General features: G+C 44.2%; 1 protein-coding gene across 2 annotated transcripts in view; it reads left to right on the top strand.

Moving 5' to 3' along the window:
- The window catches only part of CARS2 (cysteinyl-tRNA synthetase 2, mitochondrial), a 39,555-nt gene that overhangs the window by 14,494 nt on the left and 11,092 nt on the right, over positions 1 to 13,969 (top strand). The window contains exons 8-11 of one of the 2 annotated variants that reach the window (XM_037375733.1): positions 80 to 213; positions 4,443 to 4,510; positions 7,255 to 7,321; positions 12,346 to 12,481. In XM_037375733.1, the coding sequence (XP_037231630.1) occupies positions 80 to 213; positions 4,443 to 4,510; positions 7,255 to 7,321; positions 12,346 to 12,481 (405 nt within the window). Of the gene's footprint in view, positions 1 to 79; positions 214 to 4,442; positions 4,511 to 7,254; positions 7,322 to 12,342; positions 12,482 to 13,969 lie in introns of both variants that reach the window. The other variant, XM_037375732.1, reaches the window with a different exon arrangement.

Genomic DNA, 13,969 nt, shown 5'->3' with positions numbered 1-13,969 from the left:
GTCTTATTCTTTTCTGCATTTCTTTTTGTAAAAACCTTTTGTAGTATTCTACTTACCGACCAGGAAAATATTGTTACAGTGCAGTGTTTGGAAAGCAGCTGGACATCCATACTGGTGGAATAGATCTTGCATTTCCTCATCATGAAAATGAAATTGCACAGTGTGAGGTGTATCATCAGTGTGAGCAATGGGGGAATTACTTTCTGCATTCTGGTAAGTAAAATACTAATCGCCCAAGAGGCCTCTACAAATGTAATGGTTCGGATTTTAAGATTTAGCATTTCTGTGGTATGAAAACAGATACTGTACTACAGTGACCCAAGTTCCTGTCCTCACTAAATGAAGAAGCATAAATGAGAATGAATCTTGAAAATGTAGAATTAATGCCTTTATTAATAAAAGCAGTTACAGTGATAAAGCCCTGAGTTTCACCTAGGGAAGTCTCCAACTAATAACTGTACATGCATTGTCCATGTACAGTGTTTACATCTGACTTAAAAATGTGGGAAGAAGAGTTTTTCCTGTACAATCTCATTCCCTTTCATTTGAGTTTCCTCAAAATTTGAGGGTACCCTTTGTGATCTTTTTTAAATTGTATTTTAGCCGTAACAGTCCTTCAGGAAGAAGATGAAAATAATTGATACTTTCTATATGTGTTTATGTAGTTCTAAAACCCAGAAGTTCCTGCTGTCTTAGAACCAGAACCTGCAGTATCTGATGGCGAGGAATAGAGGTGGCAGGTGGGGAGATAGCTGATTGTAATGCTTTAAAAACATTGGGAGCAGAATAAATCAGTCTTTGTTTTCCAACATCTCCAGGCACCAGTTGCTTGTGGGCTTAAAAATTATTTTTCAGTAGCGTGCAAAAGTGCATAACGTAGCCTGTGTCTGTAAATAGGTGAAAGGCTTTTAATAATGATAAGATGTCTGTAGTACTGGAAAGAAGAGTGGAGAGAATGCTAAGATACATGAACTGACAAAGCTCACAAAGTTGTGATCCTGCAGAGAAATATCTGAGCTGGAATGTTTGTATGGTTTGAAGTGTGGGGGAAGCGTTGCAAGGCAGATGCTCTGCTGCAGCAGCCACCCACTGGACATTCTAGGTGTGCAATTTGTATCCCTCTAACTACTTAAATTCTTCTGGGAAGCTTTTTTTATCCACCAGTAGCATTATGCCTAGTAATGGCTATGAGAAACAAGATTCATGCTGAAGACCAAGTGTGTCAGATGCTTTGGTCTACTCCGGTGAGGTGTGGCCAATGAGGTTGCTGGTGGGTAGAGCTAAGAAGATCTTTGAAATCTGAGCTACATAAAACCAAGTCACTTGCCCCTCAGCTCTGTAGAAAAGTGGAGATACTGAGTCTTGCCACTATGGTCCCTTAATCCTCTGTAGTGCTTTGACCAAATTCAGTGTGTCTCTGCTTTTCTATGGAGTATGAGTGACTTGGTATTGGTGTAGCTCATGGATGTTGGAGACCTTGTCTCTCTTTCCCCAGAAGTGAAGTCACTGCCCATGCCTGACTGAACTCTATGAAAGTGTCTTTTACTCCCTTGGTCTTCAGCATACAATACTGCCTGGCATCAGGTAGAACTGCTCCTTGCTGCCTTTACATGACAGTGCTTTGGTGAAGTTTGTTCTTCTTGGTGCACTCATGGTGGTTCTGGATGGTCAGCTGAAGTCAGTGGAAAGTCAGGTTCCAATCTGCAGTCTCTTTTGCTGAACAGTACTTTGTGCAAGGTGTCTTGCTGAGCTCTTTGAGTGCTTCTCTAAGACCTGCAGAGTTAAGCCTGTGGTACACTCTGTGAATTACTTGAGCTTCCTTTTTTACATATATTTGTACTGTATGGAATGAATATTGAACTCTAGTTCCAATTCCCAGTGTAGAGCCTGTTGTAAATCAATAGCAATTGTCCAGAGGGCGGTGCATGCTCCAGGGTGTGCTTTGCTCCTGAAGTGCTGGAAAACTGTTTGCACTTCCAAAGAGATGCACTGGTTTCTGCCAGGTGGAGCTTTCTGCTGAATGCTAGTGAATCTGACTTTCCAAGCGTGGAATTGATACTGTAGGAGAAATATTCTTTGAAACTAACTAAAGAGGAGTAAATTTGTCTTGGGGGGGGAAAAAACACCCTCGAACTTAATTCCAAGGGCAATTTATACACTGAGGTTCTCTAGGAGCTGACAGATTACATTGATTAAGTCAGAAAACTTTGCTGGAGGGCGATAGTATGAATTATTTAGGGCAAATGAATCGGGTTCAGAAACAATTTATTCTGGAAACAGACTTCAGAATTTTAGCAGGCTCAGAATTGGAGGAGCAATCCCCATTAGAGGAAGAAAATCCCTGCACTGGGGATAAATCTTCTTATAAGGACTTTATTTTTAGACTACTTATACTCTGGGAAGAGCGCCAAGCCAAAGTTGTGAAAATCCTTGTATTTTGTGGTCCTTTAATGAAATCATTCTAAGTGCTGAAACTCTTGAAGAAGAATATTATTTCAAATTCCAATGTTACCTGTACCTTATTAGGAAAACACAAACAAACTATTTTAAGCTTGGCTGCCTAAAGTTAAGTCAGTCAATATTTAGGCACCTTTGCAAAAGAAAAAAAAAAATAAAATAATTATACCCTTGCTCTTCCCCTCCTTCCAGGAGAAGTTTGCGGGTTTTACTTGTTGCAAGAGCTGCAGTTGTCCAGTGCTTCTGACAGCCTGAGTGTTCTTATTGAGGGCCCCAAGTTTAATGATGCAGTGGTGAAAATGGCCTCACCTGCTAGCACTCAGGACAAATACGATGAAAATGAGATTTTTTGTTTGATCATGGACTTCTGCTGTAGCGGTTTATGTATGCACGGATCTCTTGATTCTATCCTACTCTCCATAGTGTGTATTGTGCAAGCGTAAATTTCCAGGTGGATGGGGTAGGAGTGGAGGTAGCCTTCTTATAGAGAATTCCCACTGCTTTGCCTCATTGTTAGAAATAGTTAAGAAGTGAAACCAGATGCTTTTCATGTCCATTTGCTGGGTCTGAGCATGTTGCTTTTCTATCCAGATGAGTGTAATGGGGTTTTTATCTGCTTGTGGAAGAGAGGAGGTTCCAGGCAAGGCTGCAAAAGCAGCACTGTACGGAGAGTAGCACAAAATGCAGACAGCTGCTTGGGCTGCTGAACAAGAAATGCCACCTCTGCCACCACCTGTAAAAGCAGAAGCCTGATCATATGCTGTCGTTGCAGAGCACTCTGAGGCACTGGTAATGCTGGACTGCCAAACCTGAGAGAATGCTGAGCGCTGATGTGGTAGTACAGAGTAAGAGGAGTTCATGCTTAACAGTCTGCCTCTGAGTACAATGAAGTGCTGGATCCTGCACGTCATGAAGTGCCTGAAAATTGCGTTAGTTGTGGGTGCTTGGTAACTTACAGGATTGCTCCTTCTATTAGGAGAAGCCAATCAAGGCTTTTAACATCTCTGAAATGAAGCTGAGTAGTCTTTCATTGGCTAAGTCTTCAGCATCTTTCCAGTGCTGTGAATAATTGTTTTCCATCAGTGGTGCTGTGGCTGGCACAGATGAAGCTCGGGAGCGTGCAGCCTGAGGTTGCCCATCTTCTGTCTTGCTTTGACAGAAATTTCAGTCACGAAGCTGAGCTCTGCATACTCTCCTAAATGCAATGGAGATGGTCACTGCCTTTTTCCTATACCACAGCCCGGCAGAACAGCAGTCAGCGTGGGTATTGAAAGCTCTAGTAATGCTCAGAGACTGCATTTTAAGATAAGCTAGTTCAAATTGGGCGTCATAGCTGAATCCCTCCCTCCAGGCTTTTGAAGACTGAGAAAAAGAAGGGGGGAGAAAATAGGGAAGGTGCAGAAAATTAATTTTACACGTAAAGGTGTTTTGAACCAGCATAATAAACCTGGAGTTAAAAAAAGCGTAACAGCCACCAGCAGCAAGTAGTAAGTACAGAAAATTGTTTGAGTTTCAAGAATGTTGTGATGTAAGATCACCGGAAGATCTTTTAAAGGTCTTAAAATATTGCTGAAAAGTCAAGAGTAACAGATAAGGCACTTTTCTGTGAAGACAAAGTATTTGCTTGCTTGTTTTTACCAGTCTATCGTCAACTCTGAGCAGGGAGACTTCTTGTTTTTTCCTTATCAATGTTTCTGCTCGTGGTGGTGGTGTTTTGTTGGATATTTTTAAAAAAACATTTTATTTTACTGTGTCTTAATTCACCCAGTGAAAGTTGAGAATTGAGAGGTGTGCAGGACTGCAGGCAAAGCTGCTGAAAAATGCTACATGTTGCATTGAAATGGTTGGTGTGTGCCCATCACAGCATATGCTGCCTCCAGCGTTTCCAGTGTCTCAGTGCAGTCTCTAATTTGCTTTGCATTCAGAAGTGTGCTCATTTATCCTGATTGTGTGTTGGTTTTGTTTTTTTTTTTCTTTTGTTCTAGGGCATTTGCATGTTAAAGGAAGTCAAGAAAAAATGTCCAAATCATTAAAAAACTACGTATCAATTAAGGTAATCTCTTCCTATGAATTGAAGCAATGTATATTTGTAATATGTAAACGTTAATCACAGCTCTCTTTTTCTCAAAAACTTTGGAGCATGTGCTTATGCTGCGGTGAAAGACCTGAAGTGGAATGTTTCTGTAGTGCTGGTGTACCTGTTATTGTGGATCTGGATGTAGGAAACCCATTCAGACTCAGTGTTTGCTTATGTCGTGGATCTTGCTGACCTGAGAGTGTTTGTAGGAGCAACGTTTGTGCCCAGACTTCTGCATTATAGGTTTATGGCTGGACTTGATCTCAAGTGCCTTTTCCAACCTAAATTACTCTGTTCGATAGTGATGGGTTCTTGTCCGCCTGCTCTTAGTAGTGTATATGCTTTTGGGACTTAGAAAAGAACTGATATTTTCCCTTGTTCTGCTTTGGGTGAGATGGGACAAAGTGTCAGCATTTTGTCGGGAAGCTGTTGGATGTCCTGCAACTGCACTATGCCAGTGCTTGCTCGTATTCTCCTTTATTTTTATACAGTGACCTTGCTGATGCCCAGAGGGCTTTTTCTTTTGGTAGCCACAAGCCATGTGAATATGTCCTGTTTTACCACGTCCCAAAGTTTTTGGTGTAGCCTAGAGCAGGGTTTCTCTGCCGGGTCTGTGCAATGCAGCTGTGCTTGGTGCAAGGGTGGCTCCCGAGATGGCTGACGCCTATTGCTGGAAGTGGGTAATTTCCATCCTTTAGACAAAGCTTGAGAGGCTGTTTCAGCACATATGTTCCCCTTTGCCCTCACAGAAGACTTGATTAAAATCCCTTTAAAAAGGAGTTCAATATGAGCTGCTTTATTCTTAATTCTCCTGATGTTGTCTGGGTACAGCTAAGCCTTGTCTCCCCCAGGAAAATTACCCGTCACTCACAATTTTCATGGAAATTTCCGGAGTCTCAGCAGATGTTGTGGACAGGGTGGAGAAATGGCCATGAGTGCAATGCAGGCAGTTAAAAGTAACGTATAAAAATGCTCCCCTTCATGTCTGCGGTGGGACTTATTTGTGTTGAGAAAACAAAAAAACTTCAAGTCCGTCTCTCTTCCCTTGCGGTCTCCACTTTTAATTTCGGCCCTTAGATACAGCTAACAAGTATTAATCCTTCCCTGTAAGCAATTTTTCAGTCCAGTGAAATAAATTTTCTTCCTGTGCAGCCTTCCTGCATCTTGGAAAGTTAAGCCCTGTGTGGAAGTCTTTATGCCTGTTGCAAAAGAGGGGAGACCTGTCCGGGACCTGCCCTTGGTCCTGCTGCTGGCTGCCTGCATTCCAGGCTGTCACCTGGGCACAGCTGCCCCGCACCCTCCACATCCATCTGCCCTGTTTTCCCTCCCCCTTGTCCTCTTCTCTGATTATTTTTTTTTTAAACAGCTATTAATTCTGACCCCCAAAATCAAGCACGTTGGGGTAACGCACAGCTGAGCAACCTGCTTTCAAAGAGCTGTCATACTTTCTCTGGACTCCGTTTTTAATGAAATGCAAAATTGGTTTTTCTAGTTCAGATGGTCCTTTTCCAGATTTGAATTTATTTCTGTACTTTACTCATATTGTTCTACTTCTATTTATTAGTGTAAAGCTTCTGGGCACTTTGGGTACACTCAGTGTAACAGAGTTTATTTAAAAAACAAAACAACACACACACACCCCTGCCCCAAACCCTCAAAATCCAAAAAACCCCACCCACCAAAACAAACAGTATCACTGTCTATTTCTTGATTTAGCTTGCTGTTATTGCCTCAGTTTCTACTTTCACTTGAAAGACCGCACATTGCTGATGCTTTGCTACCTGCAGTGTTCAGGCTGCTTTAGTCTGGTGGAAGAAGCTAAATTTCAAAATGCGCATCTTTAAGCAAAGGACACTTTCCAAATTTTCTCAATTGTACTGACTTCTCCTTATGATTTTTCTGTTTCGGTCACTTCAGTGGTACAAATTTATCATCACCAATCTGCAAATAAAAATAATAAAAAAACCCAAACAGGCAGGAATGCAGTGTTTGGTTAGTCTGCCAGTGTCCAGCCTTGTTGAGGGCAGAGTTGGAAGTGATTGAATGTTTTATGAGTGTACCTGCCAAGCAAGTTCTTTATATTATTAGTATAAATTAATTATGCTTGTAGTAATGGCAATAATTTACTGGTTACTATAGTAAATTATTTGTAAAGCTATATAAACATGAGGGTGAAATTAATGAGGTTTCATACAACACAGATAAATTCTAGCAATACTGAAATAAAGTTATTTTTGTTTACTCCCTGTTTTCCTTCATATTTTAGTTGTGCAGAAAAAGTACACTTACCTTCTTTTTCAAGAAATCTTTTTTTTTTTTTTCGTAAAGTTTACAAAACTTAGAAGCTGTCCTTCCCTGCAAGATTGTATCCCAGTCTTAGTCTGGCAATTTCAGTTTGGTTTTTTTGCAAAGATCGTTATACAGTGTGTGTTTGATTATAACTGCAAAGTACTTTTCGCTGTCTTATGTTTGATATTGTGTGTATATTTATTCTTGCATATATGTATGCACATCTGTCTTACATGGAATTAATTATATTTAGTTTAGGCTTTAAACCAGTGTTACAGTTTAGAGCTTTATGCCTATCTTAAACTACAAAGATGGGTTGTCACATTAGTTTGTCTGAAATATGTTGTGAAACTAGTGTAAGGGGGTGGAACAACTCTTGAAGAAATTGTTTGATAAAATGCTGAAGCTGTTTTTTTGTGGGTGGAGTTTAGGATTTCCTGAAGAAATTTTCATCGGATCAATTCAGGATGTTTTGTTTGCGCAGCAGATACAGCTCAGGTAAGGAAAACACCCTTATTTGATGAGAGGTGCGTGGCTTTCCACCCGTGCTTCCCAGGCTGGTGATGCAGAGGTGCGGTGGTGGAGCGAGCTCTCCCTGTGGTGCTTTGCAGTTCCCCTCCGGCAGGAGGAAAGGTTGGCAGTGCTCTGTGGGGCTGCTCTTTGGCTCTCATTTTGAAAAGCATCTTTACTGAGCACAGCACATAACCATTTGTCTAAATACCTTCCTGAGCCGCAGTTAATTGCAACTCTCAGTTAATTGCACTTTCAGTTAATGAATTACCTCCATCTCTGATTTGCATCTGTTGCAGTCCCTTGTATTTCAGTCACGATCAGCTGGTTTTTTGAGATATATCTAGGCAGAGCTTTGCCTTATATTCCCACAGGGTATGACAAGGGCTTGCTAATAACTTTTTTTATCTCCCTGCTGTGTTACCATGTTTTGTCCCGTGGAGTTACTGAGTGTTCAAGCATTTCTGTAGTGCAGTGCAACTCACTTACACCAGCACTTGATAACCTAACGATCGTCTTACCCTGACAAGCACTGCTGGTGGGAAGAGGTGTGGGAGATTCTGTCAGCTTCCCAGTCTACACCATGGTGTTTCCAGCAGGCAGATGCTACTTTGAACTGGAAGAGATTTTTGTACGGATAGTGTTTTTACCAGTTTATTGGGGCCTGCCAAAAGCAGATGGTAGTTCCCTAACCACTGCTGGGTCATCTGGCTCGTTGCCTGTCCTGACGCGGTAAGGGAATGGTGGAGTGTGGGACAGCACCTGCTGTGTTATTTCAGCAGGTCTCTAGCCGCCTTGGGTAAAGCACCTCTAGTAGCATGACTGGGAGAGCTGGCGTAGTTAAGGCTCTGTGGCTTTGCTGTGGTCCATCGGTGTGCAGCGAGCTGCAAACCTTCATAGACGTGCGGCCTTTGTGCTGAAAAGTCTTTTTGCGTGTTAACACCTGTAGCTGCTCACAGGAGCCACTCGTCTGATTTTCCTGGTGGAGCTTGCTTCTCCTAAGGCAGCTGAGGACATCGGGCATGCCATGTATCTCTGGAATATTTCAAAGCATGGGATAGTAAAGAGACTGCTGGTTGTTAACTGCTGACCTCCACATTGGTAGTAAGGGAGGAGCACGTCCAGGTGGGAGGCTCGCTGCAGAACAAGCTGCTGTTTGGAGCAGGAATGGGGGCAGTCATCGGGGAGCACTGTCACCGCAGGCTGAGGCAGCGGGATGGTGGCATGCCTGGCTGCTTTGGGGCGATGCTGCAGGACAGTGGCATGCCTGGCTGTTTCCTCTAGGTCTCTGTCAAGAGGTGAAATACATTGTGCACACATAAGTGGCTCCCCGGCTGCAGCTGGGGCACTTGGGAGTCTTGAACAAACGTGTATATAACACAGAAGAGGAAAAAAAGCTAATACCTACAATGCTGTCGTATATGTTTGTCCTGTAAACAAAAGCCAAAAGCCTGGCAGTTTCTAAGCCTGCCTTAGAGCAAGCAGTAGCACTGGAGCCCTGCAGCAGAGGGTTGCAGGCTGGTCTTCTCTGCTGCTGCATGACAACTGGCTGCATTTGAACCTCTGTGAGACAGACGTGACCCCTTTTTTTTTGCCTTACTTCTAGGTTAAACGCCTTCCTGTGATTAAAAGCAGAGGGCTACCTATGCAAATATAGGTGGCTTTGAAAGGATATGGTGGTGTTATGTCAGAGTACAGTGCCAGTAACTCAAGTGGCACATAAGGATTGCTCAGAGGTCCGCTGCACTTACCACCTCTGCCTTGTGATGTAGGGTGCAGCTCTTCACTGCCTGATAAAGAGCCAGAGTCAGTCTCTGCTGAGCCAGGTATTTACTATGCAGCCTGTCAGTTTGTCCCTGCCATCAATTCACTTTGGTCTAAAAATAAGTTTACCACACTCCTTTTTGTCTTGCTGTCTACTTCCTAAGTATTTTTATTTGAAGTGAGAACCCAAGCACCTTCTGTTTGTTCCCAGAAATGTTTTTGTAGTCTAACCTGTTGGCGATGGCTCCTGCCATCCCTGCTGGGGAAGGAGAGCCTTTTGTAATTGCTGAAATCCAGGTCTGGGGGCTCGAGTGATGTTACCGCGCTCGTTGGATCCAGCCCGTAAAAGATCTTCGTAGGCATGCAGATGAGGGCAGTGCCTGGCAGTTGGGAATGGCGCTGTGGTTTACATGGATCTTGGACTTGGAATTGGCCTTTTGTATGGTCTGGGCTACCGTAAAAAAAAAAGTGGGACCCTCCAAACTGCCACAGCTAGGGAAGGGCAAGGGCTGGAGGGGTGCGTGCAGGCAGGTGTATGTGTTTCGTGGGAGTGGGGGGCCCCCCTCCCATGGCAGTCATTTTTTGCAGGGAGGATAAAGCTGCATGCCTTGTGAGGAGGAGGAGAAAAGTCAGAGGGAAGAGGCTTTGATGCAGGACATCACCCTTCTTCTGGAGCGTGTCTCAGCAGGGGGTTCCTCTGCTCCATCGCCCCCTCTGCCTGCTTAGGCTGGTGGAGTGGAGCCGCTCAGGGTTAAGCTGAGCTCTGGGGGCAGTGGTGGTGATCCAGGCTGCCTCTTTTGGCCGATGCCTCTGGCTGTCCCCTTGGCCTGATTCACCACCCTTCAACCCACCTGGGGCTGCTGGAAAAAGATCTTCCCTAGGTTCCACAGGCAGTGGCGTGGTGCCCCGCTACCAACGTGCCTGCCAGGCTGCTTCTGGCTGCATCTGAAAAGGAGAGGTGCCATCTCTGAAGCCCTCTTGGACCCCGTGGTGGGGCACTGCCTTTCCTCTTGCATCTTGTCAGGCTTTGTTTTATGCAATTAGGTGAAGGGGTTGAGAGCCTGCTGCAGGCAGCAGGGTTCTGTCCCCAAAAATGCTCTCCTGGTCACCAGAACTGCTCCAGTGATTTTTTGCGAACCTCAGTGAACTGTAACATTTTGGTCCCTGTGGTCTTCAGTTTCTTGTTGTGCTAATAAACATGCATTTTGTAATTTTGATGATGTAGCGATGATGCCCTCGGTGGTGGAGGAGGGAAGGAGCAGGGAGTGTGATAAAGGTTTATAGAGCCGGGCTTGCCTGTGCCCACGCAGCGGGGTTTGCAGTGCCTGCAGGCGGTGGTTTAGAAAAATGCCGTGAATCGAGGAAGAAGAATGGCTTTAATCAGAGCAGGCTGCATCGGGATAAACTTTCATCACGTATTCCTTACAGAGTTCCTGTAACCAGGGTAATCAGTTGAGTAATCTTAGTGGATATAAATGATCTCTTTCAATATCTCAGTTTTCTAAAAGTCTGTACCTTCGTCTTTTTAAAAGCTGGGTAAAGCTTGTTGTAAAACCAGTGTTAATGAGGCAGTAATGCAGATTTTTAATTACACACAAGTGGAAAATCTGACAAATATGGGTCCAGGCTTATGCCTTAGTTATACTGGGGTAAATCCTACAGAAAGTCTGTTTAACCAATTAGGCTTCTCTGGGATTTAGGCTAATGGAACCGGGATCAGGTCTCACATCTGGCTGCTTCTGCCCTCTTAGCTCTGTCCTCCTGCTCAAACTGCTCTAAGGAGCCTGTGTCTGGGCAGCGTTGGGTCATTGCACAAAGCAGTCTATTGTAATATGTGCAGTAGCAGAGGTGTGAGATTGCTGTGGGAGCTACAGGTGATGCTCAGTGCCGATGAGATTAGGAATACGCTGTAAACTGTAGTTTGGATGTACCTTAGTGCAGAGGTCAGGTGTAAAGTGTCGAAGCAATACTGCACGGGCTGCAAATGGCACTTTGATATAGGTAATCAGCTCTGGTGTGATAGTGTGGGAAGGATCGCATTTAAACTTGGGCCTGTCCTTGGTGGACACAACTTCCACCAAAGTCAGGTGAGCTGTCTTGTGTGGGGTCTGAGTGCTCTTTTACAGAAAATTGCATGTTGCTGCACAAACAACAAAAAAAATGCCTCTTGCTGATGGCAGCTTGCAGTAAAAGTGACAGGAGGCCAGTCCAGCACCTGCACTTCTGAGGGTGTAGGCAAGGTGAGAGGAGCCTGCTCAACCCTAAGCTAGCAGAAGTGGAGGCCGATAGTCCCTGAAGCACAATTGCCTGCTGAAGCTAGTCCTGCTGAATGCAGTGAACGTGTCTCTGTACCTGGATGCCATGTTAGTGGCGGGGACTCATGTCTGCTTGGTCAGTAGAAGAGAAGCACTGTAGGGTTAAGGTATAGCAGATCTCATCATAAAGCAGAGCTCTGTTTAGTATGCAATGAATCATTTACCTTAAGATTTTAGCTTTCTTTCCAGGGACTTAGATGTAAGTGTGTAAGTTGGGTGTGATGAATCCCATCCCAGACATGCCCTTATGAATTTAAGCAGTTTGTATTTTCTCTAATAGTTGCTATTGAAAATTAATGTGATCAGCTTGATATTGTGAGGGAATTGTATATCTAGTGAAGAATCTAGACTGCAAAATCTCAGGTCTGTCTAGTTATTTTAGATGTTGGTGGAGCAGCCCTTTAGCTATAAGTGCCTGTATTCAGCGTAGAGTCAGTAGTGAGGGGTTAGGTCTTTTTGGAGGTCTCCAAATGCAGATCGTGTCTACGTAAATTGGAATAGAAGCAAAATTAGGGGTGAGATCAAAGGTATGTCTTGCCAACTTAAATCTGGGGGAATGCTTAGACATACATCCAGTGCAAATGCTTTGGAGTAATAACTTCACAGAGAGATTCAATAATGAAGGAAAAAAAAAATTGAAGTCCAGTAACTATTGCTTTGGTCAGCTTCCAGATGCTTTTTTTAATCAGTTTGACACCTTTCCGGTAGGTTATACTTTGTCACATGTAGTGATTGTCTATATATTGATGTAATTCACCTAGTGCACATGAATAATGGAGTTTTTAATTAAATGTGCGATTAATTGTAAGAAAAATTTGCTATGACAAATAACAACAAACTTCCTGGAATGACTGCGTCTCAGAATATTGTTCCTACATATGACAGACAACATCCTCTCTATCATAATGCCCTGGTAATTTTTTTTCTTAGCAGTAGAATTTAGTGACGAGAGCATGGAAGATGCAAAGCACCTTCATCAGGCAATCTCATCGTTTATTAGAGATGCAAATGCTTATATAAAAGGACAGCTGGTATGTGACCCTGTTAAAGAAGACATATTGTGGGAAAGGTAAGTGCACCTCCTGTATCTTAAAGATTGTGATTATGTGAGCAGTAGCTTGCTGACAGGCTCAGAGGGGTGAACAATGTGGTGTTCTGAGCTCTGTTTAAGAAGCAGGACGAGGAGGACTGAGAAGCAGTGTTCCCTGCCAGCCCTCACCAAAGGCAGCTTTTTTAATCTTTTTTTTTTTTTTTTTTCTAGCCAGCTGCTTTTCCTTGTAGTCTGCTATACTTAGTTCATTGTATTTTTAAAATCGGTGTTATTTACCTAGTGTGCCTGTCCTAAGACAGGCATTTTTGCCCCTCCTGAGTGATGTAGAAGGCAAAGCTATGACTGCAGTTGTGATGCTACCTGGTTTATAAGTAGAACTGTCCATTAGTGACTGAAGAAGAAAGAGCACAACTGGACAGTAATACCCCTTAGGCACGTGAGCTTGTAACAAACCTGGCTGGCGCTGTGGTGTGCAGCAGAGGAGAGAAGGGGTTACTGAGAAACTGGCCAAGGGCAGAGAAGTCACAGGGAAAGAAGAAACTACAGTTGTTGTGACCCTGACAGTGATGAGGAGAATCTTCTTTGGAGTCCCTTAGGAAAACCAGATCATCTTCCAGGAGAGAGACGTGTGGTGTGTTGGGTGCAAATCTGAGGGGATGAGCGCAGTGTCCTGGGGTCAGGGTCGGCGGGGTGTTGAGCACCATAAAGAAACATGCATACCGGCAGCTCTGGGACCTACGAGCGGAGGGGAGCGGCCCTGTGCTGTAGACGTGGTGCTGCACCTCGCTGTTGGCTTGCAGCTGCGCCAAGGCTTGCAAGGGGTGCTGGAAGGTGTTACAGGGAAGTGGAGTTAACTAACTAGTTGTGGTATTTAGCAAAAGCAAGTCCTTCAGCAGGAGGCTGCAGGAGACCTGCTGGCGAGAGATAAGGCTGAAATGTGAGGTGTATGTGGAAGTTAAAATGGATTGTCAGTGGGGGACATGTGGGAGGGCACAACTTGCTTATCAGTAGATGTAAGAACAAGCAAAATGAAACAGAGCTCTTAATTAGGAAAGTGGTAGATGCTCGGTGGAGAGGGGGAAGCTTTCAGGAAAGAGTGTTGGGAGGAATGAATTATGGCAGCAGCCACATGGTGTCTGAGGGGAGGCAGGCATTCCAGGCAAAACCACTCAGAAACAGGTGAAACGGGCAAAATGGGGTTCAGGAGAGACGCAGAGGTACTTGAGGCTCCCCAGGTAACCCTGCTTCTGGAGCTTTATCGTGAAATGGCATCCTTGGGCCAGTGCAATCAAGGTCCAGTTCGCCTGGCTGTGTACAAGAGTGCACTGCCAGCAGCTGTTTGCAGCTCACCGTTTACTCCTGCTGCTGTCCTCATTCTGCTGCTCAAAGCAGCTGCAGTCAGTGGCACTGGTTCTGCAGCGGTGAGTGCTGGTTGCCTACTGGCTTTTGGCACTGTTACGGAGGTGTTTCTACCAGACCTTTCCATCTGGGCCAAGCTGAGTGGAG

Source organism: Falco rusticolus, chromosome 2, assembly GCF_015220075.1.
Source record: "Falco rusticolus isolate bFalRus1 chromosome 2, bFalRus1.pri, whole genome shotgun sequence".
Taxonomy (NCBI): Eukaryota; Metazoa; Chordata; class Aves; order Falconiformes; family Falconidae; genus Falco; species Falco rusticolus.
Note: the sequence above shows the minus strand (reverse complement) of the source record. Positions and strands in the feature narration are given on the sequence as shown.